The sequence below is a fragment of the Pteropus alecto genome, unplaced genomic scaffold (assembly GCF_000325575.1).
Source record: "Pteropus alecto unplaced genomic scaffold, ASM32557v1 scaffold3, whole genome shotgun sequence".
In the NCBI taxonomy this organism is placed as follows: Eukaryota; Metazoa; Chordata; class Mammalia; order Chiroptera; family Pteropodidae; genus Pteropus; species Pteropus alecto.
This window is the reverse complement of record NW_006442484.1, coordinates 42,041,978-42,053,919: the sequence shown is the minus strand read 5'-3', so window position 1 is coordinate 42,053,919 and position 11,942 is coordinate 42,041,978. Positions and strand designations below refer to the sequence as shown.

Here is an 11,942-nt window from a genome sequence, read left to right as displayed (position 1 = left end):
GAAGGAATTGGGAGTTATTGTTAAATGGATATGGAGTTTTTAGTTTGAGATGATAGAAAATTTCTGGAGATGGATAATGGTGTTATTGCAGAATGGTGTGAATGGCCTTAATGTCACTGAATTGTACACTCAAAAAGGGTTAAAATGTTAATTTGTTATATATATTTTATCTCCATAAAATTTTTCTGAAAAAAGTGAAGCTTTCCAGTAATACGTTTAAATGGTAGCAATAATAATTTAGACTATAAAGGAACCACTAAGGTCTGTGAGTTGGGAGCTGAATTTGGAGAATTTTATTTCTACAGAAAAAAATTTCATAAGATTTGAACTTCTAATAAAGTCTATTGTTTTAAATGTATCCATCCTACTATAGGATTCAGTTGATTGATATTTAGAAAGGAAAAGGTTTTTAATTGCTTTTTTTTTTTTTTTTAAGGCCTTTATAAGACGCTGTTTGGCATACCGAAAAGAAGATCGATTTGATGTGCACCAACTGGCTAACGACCCATATCTTCTCCCACACATGAGAAGATCAAATTCTTCAGGAAATTTACACATGGCTGGGCTGACAGCACCCCCAACACCCCCTTCTTCAAGCATAATTACTTACTGACTTTCCTCCAAAATTGGCATACCTTTGAATTGCTTCCAGAGGCACACTTGAGTTGGAAAGCATTTGAGTGTTTTTCTTTTCTTTTTTACACAGGACATGGTTGAGAACTGTTTGTGAACTGAAGTTCTTCGTAGCATCATTTGTATAAGAGTGGATCATGGACAGTGAATAAATGTAAACTTCTGACTGTAATTTTGAACAGTGAAAGATGACGGCCTGTTGCACAGAAACAGGAATACCATGTTAAGACAGAAGTAAAATGATTTGTTTGTTTGGGGGAACACTGTAAATAACGTTTATAATACTTAAATACATTTGGTTGTTACTAGAGAGTTCTAATATGAAGGGTAGTTTTTCATTATTTAAAAACACATGGAAAAAAGGAGACATATTTCTAACACAAGAACTATAGTGCCTGGATACATTCTTCAGCATTCGGCAGTTAATCTGCTGAAACCAAAGTAAGAACTGAATGACAGTGACAGTTGTGTTTTTATAGTAATAGAATGTGAGAGTTAGACTCTTTGGACAAAGTTAGACTTTGTCATTTGCTATTCTGGCTTTTACCACATTGTACCTCGAAGTCACATGTCCTTTTTTTCACTGGTTATGTTAAAGGGAGAGCTATTATTCCTAGATACTTTACACCTTTGACAAAATGAGCTGCTTATTTTGAAATCAGTTGAATTCACTAAATTGTAGTATCTCCAGTGTTTTCAACGTGTTAGAATTGTTAACAGATATTTTTGTTTTGTTACCAGGCCTTGTTCATTAAAACAAGTGACAGTATGTAACCAAATGCAGACCAGTTCTATGCAGGATAATGATAAATTCCCTTCTAGCTCTATTGTAAATTGTTGTACATATGTCATATTTCAATTATCAAGTTTCAGCAGCTTATTCTTGTACAAATGTTTAAAAATATGGCTTTTCTAATTGGATATTGTATTTTTTTTAAGTCTTGAAGGCGCTTTAATTGCTGCTAAATGATGTTGCTTCTTTGCTAAAAAGATCGAATGACCTCCTTAAAGGTGCAAATTGACTGTACATCATAAAGACATTAAAAGCAGGCATTCATTAACAATCAAGGCATGTAAAAATGGTCCATGTGGGACACATAGAGTTCTCTAAATCAATTTCTTGGGTTCTAGGGCTGTGGAGCACATAGATACTAGATTTATAAATTGTTCATCGTTAGTCTACGTTTCTAGAAGGTTCTTAACAGCAAGGTGGGATGATGGTCCCATAAACAATTTTTTTGTGATTTGTACAGATTTGTTAAAATGTGAACATTTTCTAACTGCCTTGTATGGTAGAAACCATTATTTTTCAGGATGCTGTATTTTACTCCTGTAAGAATTACTTCTTTATTGTTACACTCATAATGCTGATACTTACATGTAAGTTGTCCATGTTGCCGAAAAAGGAAGCTGTACTTACCACAGATTCTCCTTAATATTGTACAGTTAAACTGTGGCTCTTATTTCTGATATTGCAAGCCATTTTGTTTTTTCATTGTACATACATACATTATCTAAGATGCTGCTGAAATTGTAGAGAATGTAGCCAAAACAGTAATAAACAATGACAGTTAAAATTTAAAGACTATGAAAATTACATTCAAAGGGAGCTTTCAAGATTTAGGATATTGACTCTGACTTGGCTCCTTAAGAATCAGCTGAATAAATTCTTTAAGTATACTTCAAGACAAATATAAAGTGTTTCAAGCTGTTAAAGCAAACTGAATAACCATTATCAAGGTTAATCCTAGGTAAGTAACACTTAGCACTATCAGGAGTGGCTTAACAGCTATATTTGCTCCTCTCTATAGATAAGATAGAAATCCTATTAAAAAATATTGAGTTGGTAGTGAAATGTTAGCATTGATTGAGTGCTTTAGGTGCTGTCCGCATATTTTTCAATTTTGTTTTCATCTTTCTGAATCAAAGGACTATGTTCATATAGTAACTACTATTTGAAGTCTTGAATTAGTAAAAATGCTTAGTTTTGTTTAAAATTTTGGTGAAATAAGACGTATAAATCTAACATGAAATTGATTTCGATTAGTGTAGGTATAGATCACTGCTTTGCCATATTTTCGAATGAATGAAAGTGCTAGTGTCAAAATGCAAGAAAAAAAAGGGGGTGGGGGAATAAGCCAAAAATGAAACTTCCTCTGACCTGGGTTTATTTAGGTAATCGTTTAGAATCAAAGATGTATAGGATATGAATCAACTTATAGACTGTCTCTTCCTCCTAAAGCATTTCTAAACAAATGCTATAGATTTTGGATAATATGCCAGTAACCTAGCAGGTACAAGATGGCTAATTTAGCCAAAATGAATAATTTATGTTGTCTTCACATGGGAAATTGGTATCGCTAAATAATTTAAGTTACTCTGGCAATCTCTGGATATATCTTTTGAAGCTTAAATCATTTTCTAGTTTCCTGAATTCACTCAGAATTAAAGCAGGTATTACATTCCTAAGACAATAGCCAAGGTCTTCTCTCTTAAGTCTCTCATAGGCCTCACTACCTATTAGAGTCAACACTGATAAAAGGTAAAATATACAGTTTTTGCATCTAATTTTAAAATCTTTGATGTGAATTAGCTTTAGTGTGTGTACATTGAGAGAAGAAGTGTAGAAACCACCCTAATAATTTGTAACTCAGGAGTAGGGTAGACACTTGGTTGTTTTTCAAAAATAAAGACTTGGTCTATTTTTTTCCTCACTGGCCACCATCCCCTTCTTTTAAAAAAAAAAAAAAAAAACAAACCAAAAAACTCAGTTTAAATGGTACATAAAATGTGAACAAATACTTCTACAAATATCTCATTATATGAAGCCAAAATGGTAGAGAGAAACATTTTTGTTGTAGTGGTAATGCAGACTGTCCAGTCTTTAGATTGTCAGTTTACCCTTAGAATTTAATTACATTGCTGTTTGTTTCGTGTGTGAAAAAGATAGCTTTATACCTTTAAAGTCACATTTGCAGGTCTTTCTCTAAAACCACTTTCAATTTTGAAATGTTAACTGGTAAATTTGCTCCCAAATACACTAAAATTTAATGTTCCGAAGGCATTTCAAAAAAGTGCTTTATCAGCTAGTTTTTTAAATCAGATTATTAGAATTCTCTTTTCTGGGTTTCAAGAATTCAACAACAGTTCTAGAATTTATATAATTTGTCAATTTGAATTGGCTTTGTTTTCTCGAACATCTACATCTTTATTTACCTTCTGCTTTCCTTTCCCTCGCCCTTTTCTTTGAAGATTCCCCTCCCCACCCCCGGAAATTCTACAGTTTTTGAATGGGAAAGATTTGAGTAAATGTGTGTAAATCAACTTCAAAATTGTGCAGAAATCCAGAGAAGAACTTAATAAAAGAATTACTTTTAGTAAGGATTTCACCTAGAATCCTCACTCATTTAAAATACTGGGGAAGTATCACACCTGTCAGAATGGCCATCATCAATAAATCAAAAAGCAGCAAGTGTTGGTGAGGATGTGGAGAAAAGGAAACCCTCGTGCACTGTTGGTGGATTGCAAATTGGTGCAGCCACTATGGAAAACAGTTTGGAGATTCCTCAAAAAATTAAAAGTAGAACTACCTTATGACCCAGCAACTGCACTTCTGGGTATTTACCTGAAGAAAACCAAACCACTAATTCAAAAAGATACATGCACTCGTGTTCTTTGCAGCATTATTTACAAGAGCCAAGATAGGGAAGCAGCCTTAGTGCCCGTCAATAGATGATTAGATAAAGAGGTGATACATACATACAATGGAATATTACTCTGCCATAAAAAGGAATGAAACTTAACCATTTGTGACAACATGGATGGACCTGGAAAGTATATGTTAAGTGAAGTCAGAGAAAGATAAATAGCATATGATTTCACGTACATGTGGAATCTAAAGAAATTAATCAAACAATGAAAACATACAGAGAACTGGTGATTGCCAGATTGGATAAGTGGGGTAAGAGGGTTGGGGAGCTGATTTAAAAAAGGTGAAGGAATTAAGCACAAATTGGTAGGTAGAGGATAGTCAGGGGAATGTGAAATACAGCATAAGGAATATAGTCAATAATATTGTAATAACTATAGTGCCAGGTAGGTACTATAAACTAATTTAGGTGTCACTTTGTAAATTATATAAATGTCTATCAACTATGCTGTACATCTGAAACAAAATATTGAATGTCAACTAATTTAAAAATAAAAAATAGGGATGTAGACTACACATGTATGACTTTTAAAGAAGGGCAATACAGTAGGTTCAAATGTCAACTACAATTTACTACCTGTATTTCAGGTTCCTCATCTGAAAATGATATTAGTACCTACCATATGTGAGGAATAAATGAGTTCATGTATATAAAGCACATAGAACTGTGCCCAGTACATTGTTTTACTATGTATAATAAGCTGCTGCTATTAAGACTCAGTGATGATTCTATTGCTTTTAAACTACATATAAGATGCAGTCTGCTTTCTTCCTGTGATAAATTAACCTCTTTTAAGAAACAGTTTTACAATGCTCAACTCAAATTTCAAACAATGCTAAATTCCCCAAAAATGGAAAGTAAGAAAGTGTAGCAATGTGAAACAAAAAATAGTAACATTGTGTAAACAAGTCAGCAAAAGGATCGCACCCTGACCATTTATGTTGTTTCATCAGAGGCAATTCTACCCTATTTTTTCTTGGTAGTAACAACCATTTGAGGTAGAATAGGTGGTATTGTCCAAGTTGTACAGAAAAAGAAACTTTGAAGAAGAGAAAATGGATAAGGCCACATAATGAGTAAGTAGTGCATCAGAACTACACAGCTTTTGGGATCCTGGAGCAAGGTTCTTAACATGCTAACGTCTTGTCTCTTTAGTATAAAACTTTAGTGTGTTAAATATTCATGATTTTTCAAAAGTGACAAAACTGAGTACATGTAATTGTCACCATTAAAGAGCAAATCTAAAGAATTCGTCAGCCGTTAGATTAGGAATGTCATCTGAGCCATGCCTTGGCTGTGAGTCATTTGAGAGGGGCTTCTATCTCCATTTAGGTAAGGGAGAGACTGGGTCACAACTCTCCCATTCTCACATTTGTTTTTCATTGCCTTTTTAAGTTGAAGGTCAGATCTGGTTCTACCTAATAGAATTTGGTTCACCTTTCTCATCTTTGGCCCACTTTCGTGAGCATAGGAGGTATATCCTGTCTCCTCTTCCTAAAGTAGTACCAGTTGGAATCAATAAAACTTTCTAAAACTAATTCTATTAAGTCGATAACTCTCAACAGGAGGCCCTGAAACTCGAGGGAAACCACTAGTTGTCCATATATGGCTCCTGAACTTTGTCTCTAAAAATCTTCCAAGTCTGATGAAACGACCCATGTTTGGTGCTCCAGCACCGAGATCACAAATGAGTAACCCTGACTTCATCAAATGACTCTTCTTGCTTTAAAAAAATCTCCAAGTAATTTAAGTTTTTCTTTACATATGTGATCCATTTTCATCTGAACCTTGGCTGTCTCATAATCATTTCCTTGATCTAAACAGCAGATGGGTATGACCAACATCCCACTGTTGGTTGAGTATGTAGTATGTTTGGATTAGAGACCGTTGACATGATCAGAGAGATACTGAGATTTTATTTTTAGAATATAACATAAACTTAGTAAAATTACTTGATTGAAAAAATGAGTATGGCTAATTTATTCTTAATATTAGTCAACTATTTGAGGTGTTTCAAATTATGTCATTCATACCGCATCCTAGAGCATCTCTTTATGAGTACTAATAACCAGATTCATAATTTCCTTTTAATAGGTATTCAGAAGAAGGGTTAAAAATGGGGAAAACATGGATTTTGAAGTCATACCTGGCTTTGCTCTCCAGCTTTGTTACTTAATAATTGTGTAACCTTAGAGAGTCACTAATCTCTAGGCTTACTTTCCACATCTATAAACTCTTTCTACTAATAGCACCTTTCAGGCACTTAGCACCAAGAGTAGGTTCAGAAGTTTTTCCAACTGATATGGCTTGGGCTGATCAGTCAGCCAAAACCTAGCGATAGTGCAGAAGAGAGGGTCAGGATGCCCTTATCTTGGAGTCATCATGGGACATCCTGAGGGAAGGAGTAGAATTCAGGACTTTTCAAGCAGCAGCCATCTGTCAACCACTGTGGGAGAGACTCTGTATTTTAACTCATATCTGTGCATAAGTATTTAGCATAAGCTATGTCTGTCTGTGGTGAACTCCATAAGGTTCTCCCTTCTCTTCTCCAGTACATGCACTTCTAATGATAATGGACATAACTATTGTGGATTGGAGACCTAACCGGTCTCTGTTAACAGCGGTCCACCCTTTTTTCTTCATTTTAGGGACGCTATTTGGATCCCAGGAATGTTTGTGTTTAAGACACCATGAATATTAACACCATGGTGGTCTATGGACTGATGTATTAGTAAAAAGCTTTATAAGAATTTGAGTTTCTCTCATGGTAACCACAGAGCAAAAACCTATAGTATATATACAAAGATAAAGGAATCTAAGCATACCACTACAGAAAATCAAATCATGAAGAGAGCAAGAGAAGAAAAGAACTGCAAAATAGAAAACAACAAAATGATAATAAGTAGATACCTATTAATAATTACTTTAAATGTAAATGGACTAAGTAATCCAATCAGAAGTTAGAATGCTGAAAATTTTTTTAAAAGACCTATTTATGCTGCCGATGAGATTCTCTTCAGCTCTGAAGACACACACAAACTAAAAGTGAAGGGATGGAAAAATATTCCTTCCAAATGGGATGAGGCAAAGCTGGTGTAGCTATACTCATCAGACAAAACAGACTTTAAAACAAAGTAATCAGAGACAAATGCAATACATAACGATAAAGGAGTCAATCCAACATGATATAAATATGCACCCAACATTGGAGCACCTAAATATATAAAGTAAACAGACCTAAACAAGAGAAATAGCAATACAATAATAGTAGGGGACTTTAATACACAACTCTCATCAATAGATCATTGAGACAGAAAAATCAATATGGAAACTGGCCTTAAATGACACATTAAACCAAATGGACATATAAGATATGTGCACTGCATTCTATCCATAAGCAACAAAATACATTCTTCTCAAGTGCACATGAAACATTCTTCAGTATAGATCATATGTTAAGCCACAAAACATTTTAATAAATTTTAGAAAATTAAAACAATATCAAGCATATTTTCTGACCACAATGCATGAAACTAAGAATCAATTACAAGAAAACAAAAATTCACAAATATGTGGAGATTAAACATGCTGCTGAACAGCCAATGTGTCAAAGAAGAAGTAAAATAAATACCTTGAGACAAAATGATAATGGAAACACAACATTCCAAAACTTACAGAATGCAGCAAAAGTAGTTCTGAGAAGGATGTTCGCAGTAATAAATGCCTACACTGAGAAAAAAAATAACCTAACTTTACACCCAAAGAACAAGAAAAACAACAAATGTAGCCCAATTAGAAGAAGGGAAATAACAGAGCTGAAATAATGTAGCCCAATTAGAAGAAGGGAAATAACAGAGCCGAAATAATGTAGCCCAATTAGAAGAAGGGAAATAACAGAGCCGAAATAATGTAGCCCAATTAGAAGAAGGGAAATAACAGAGCCGAAATGAATGAAATAGAAACTAAAAAAAGACAGTAGGAAAGATGGAAGAGCTGGTTCTTTGAAGAGAGAAACAATTGCCAAACCTTTAGATAGACTCACCCAGAAAATGAGGACCCAAATAAAGTCATAAATGAAAGAGGAAATATTTGTAATTGATACCACGGCATAACAAATGATCACGAGACTACTTTTAAAAATTATATGCCAGTAAATTTGACAATTTAGAAGAAATGGTAAAGTACCTAGAAACAACATACCAAGACCGAATCATGAAGAAATACAAAATCCGACCAAATTACTAATAAGGAGATTGAATCAGTAATTAAACACCTCCCAACAAACAAAAGTCCAGAATAGGGTAGCTTCACTGGTGAATTTTACCAAATATTTAAAGATAAATTAATACCAATTCTTAAACTCTTTAAAAAAAAAAAGAAAGAAAGAAAACAAAAAAACAGAAGGGAATACTTCCAAACTCATTTTACAAGGTTAGCATTACCCTAATCCCAAAACTAGACAAGGATTACACAAGAAAAGAATATTACAGGCCAATATTCCTAATAAACAGATGCAAAAATCCTCAACAAAATATTAGCAAAACAAATTCGACAATATGTTAAAAGGATCGTACACCATGATCAAGTAGGATTTATTCCAGGAATGTAAAGATGGTTCAACATCCACAAATCAATAAATGTGATATACCACATTAACAAAATAAAGGATAAAAATCACATGAGCATCTCAGTAGATGCAGAAAAAGCATTTGACAAAATCCCAAGTCCGTTTATGATTAAAAAAAAAAAACTCTCAACAAAGTGGGTATAGAGGGAAGTACCCCTCAACATAATAAAAGCTATGTATGACAAGCCCACAGGTAACATCCTACATAGTAGTGAAAAGCTTTTCCTCTAAAATCAGAAACAAGGAAAGGGTGCCCACTCTCACCACTTTTATTCAGCATAGTATTACGACTCCTAACCAGAATAATCAGGCAAGAAAAAGGAATAAAAGGTATCTAAATAAGAAAAGAAGAAGTAAAATTATCACTATTTTCAGGCGACGTTATATATAGAAAACCCTAAAGACACTACCAAAAATTGTTGTTAGAACTAATCAATAAATTCAGTAAAGTTGCAGGATACAAATCAATATACAAAAAATTTGCATTTCTTTACGCTAATAAACTAAATTTAACCAAGGAAGTGAAAGACTGGTACTTTGAAAACTAAAAGACATTAATGAAAAAAGCTGAAGACACAAATATCTGGAAAGATATTCCATGCTTATGGATTTGAAGAATTAATATTGTTAAAAATATCTATACTACCCAAAGCAATCTACAGATTCAATGTAATTCCTACCAAAATTCCAAAGGCTTTTTTCACAGAATAGAACAAACAATCCTAAAATGTACGTGGAACCACAAAAGACCCCAAATAGTCAAAGCAATCTTGAGAAAGAAGAACAAAGCCAGAGGCACCATGCTCTCTGATCAAACTATATCACAAACCATAATAAAACAGTATGGTATTGGTTTAAAAACCAGACACATAGATCAATAGAACAAAATCAAGAACCCAGAAATAAACCCACACACATACGGTCAATTTATGACAAAGGACTCAAGAATATACAATAGGGAAAGGACAAACTCTTCAATAAATGGTGTTGGGAAAACTAAACAGCCACATACCAAAGAATAAAACTGGATCACTATTTTATACCACACACAAAAATAAAGTGGATAAAAGACGTGAACATAAAACTTGAAACCATAAGACAGACTTCTAGAAGAGGTAGTAAGCTCCTTGACATCAGTCTTGGTGAGAATTTTTGGATTTGACACCAAGAGCAAAGATGCAAAAGCTATACAGCAATAAAAATCAGCAAAATGAAAAGGCAATCTTCCAAACAGAAGAAAATATCTGCAAATCATGTATCAGATAATAGGTTAAAATTCAAAATATTTAAAGAACTTGTACAGTTCAAAAAGAAAAAAACCTAAACAATTCAGTTAAAAAATGAGCAGAGGATCTGAACATTTTCCCAAAGAATACATGCAGATGGCCAACAGGCACATGAAAAGATGCTCTTCACTAATCATCATGGAAATGCAAATCAAAACCACAATGAGATATCACCCCCACACCTGTTAGAATGGCCTTTATCAAAAGACAAGACATAACAAGTATTGACAAGGACGTGGAGAAAAGGAAACACTTGTGCACTGTTGATAGGATTGTAAATTAGTACAGCCACTGTGGAAAACAGTAATGAGTTTCCGCAAACGATTACAAACAAAACTACCATATGATCCAGCAATTCCACTCCTGGGTATTTATCTGAAGAAAATGAAAACATTAACTTGAAAAGATACATGCACCCCCACGTTCACTAATTATTTACAATAGCCAAGACCGGGCAACCTACGGGTCTTTTGATGGATGAATGGGTAAAGAAAATGTTGCATATATACACAATGGAATATTATTCAGCTATAAAGAAGGAAATCTTGCCATTTGTGACAACAGAGATGAACCTTAAGGGCATATACTAAGTGAAATAAATCAAAGACAAATATCATAGCTCACTTATTTGTGGAAAACAAACAAAAAAAAGAGCTCATAGATACAGAGAACAGATTGGTGGTTACTAGAGTTAGGGGTGGTAGGTTGGGAGTGGGCAAAATGGGTGAAGGGGGTCACAAGGTACAAATGTTCAGTTATAGCTAAGCCCTGCGTATGTGATGTACAGCGTGGTGACTACAGTTAATACTGTAGTGCATATATGAAAGTCGCTAAGAGTATAGATCTTAAAAGTTCTCATCACTAAAAAAAAAATCTTGTAATTATTGTGACAAATGTTGACTTACTGTGGCAATGATTTCGCAATGTATACAGATATCAAACCATTATGTTGTATACCTGAAATTAATATATGTCAATTACATCTCAACAGAGAATTACCCGTTTTCTCATCTATGAATATAGACAAAAGCGTCTAATATATATTATTTTCTTCAAAGAAAAAGTTTGTTGGGGAAATTGGACAAGAAGTCAACATACTTAAGTGGTTTTAGTTATGAATAAATTCAAGTAAATCAAGAATTATTTTCAAAATGGGAAAAAGCTATCATTTAAAATCCTCAGGCTGCTACATAACAATTCCATCCTTTACAAATCCTTTGTGAGCTTTTAAATAATGCAGTCAAGGATGCTGTAAAATGGGTTATCTAATCTCGTATAAAAATCCCTCAACAGTCCTTTTATTTATCCAACAAGAATTTACAGAGCATATATTTTATGCCAGACACTCTTCTAGGCTCTATAGATACAAAAGGAAACAGGAAAGTGTCCTTGTGGAGTCTAACAGAGGAGACAGACAAGAGTTAGAGAATCACACAAATAAATGTGAAATTATACTGCGCTGACAATAATGTGATATACGTGCTACAAAAAAACAATGAGCTACACAGAAAATGTCAAAGGTCTATGGTACTCAAGCAAAAATAGCTAATATCACTTTACTATAAAAATTCACTTTGGAGATGAAATAATATCATAGTCATAACCCCCAAATTATCAGAACCACAAATGCATACACTAGGTATACTGAGAACATTGGCAATAATAGCTGGCAGTACTCCAGATACG

At 33.8% G+C, this 11,942-nt stretch overlaps 1 protein-coding gene across 1 annotated transcript in view; it reads left to right on the top strand.

Moving 5' to 3' along the window:
• TLK1 (tousled like kinase 1) overlaps positions 1 to 3,410 on the top strand; it is a 123,716-nt gene extending 120,306 nt beyond the window's left edge. The window contains exon 21 of the mRNA XM_006921183.3: positions 437 to 3,410. Coding sequence (XP_006921245.1) covers positions 437 to 613 — 177 coding nt within the window. The 3' untranslated portion in view covers positions 614 to 3,410. The remainder of the gene's footprint in view (positions 1 to 436) is intronic.
• Positions 3,411 to 11,942: the final 8,532 nt, after the last annotated feature.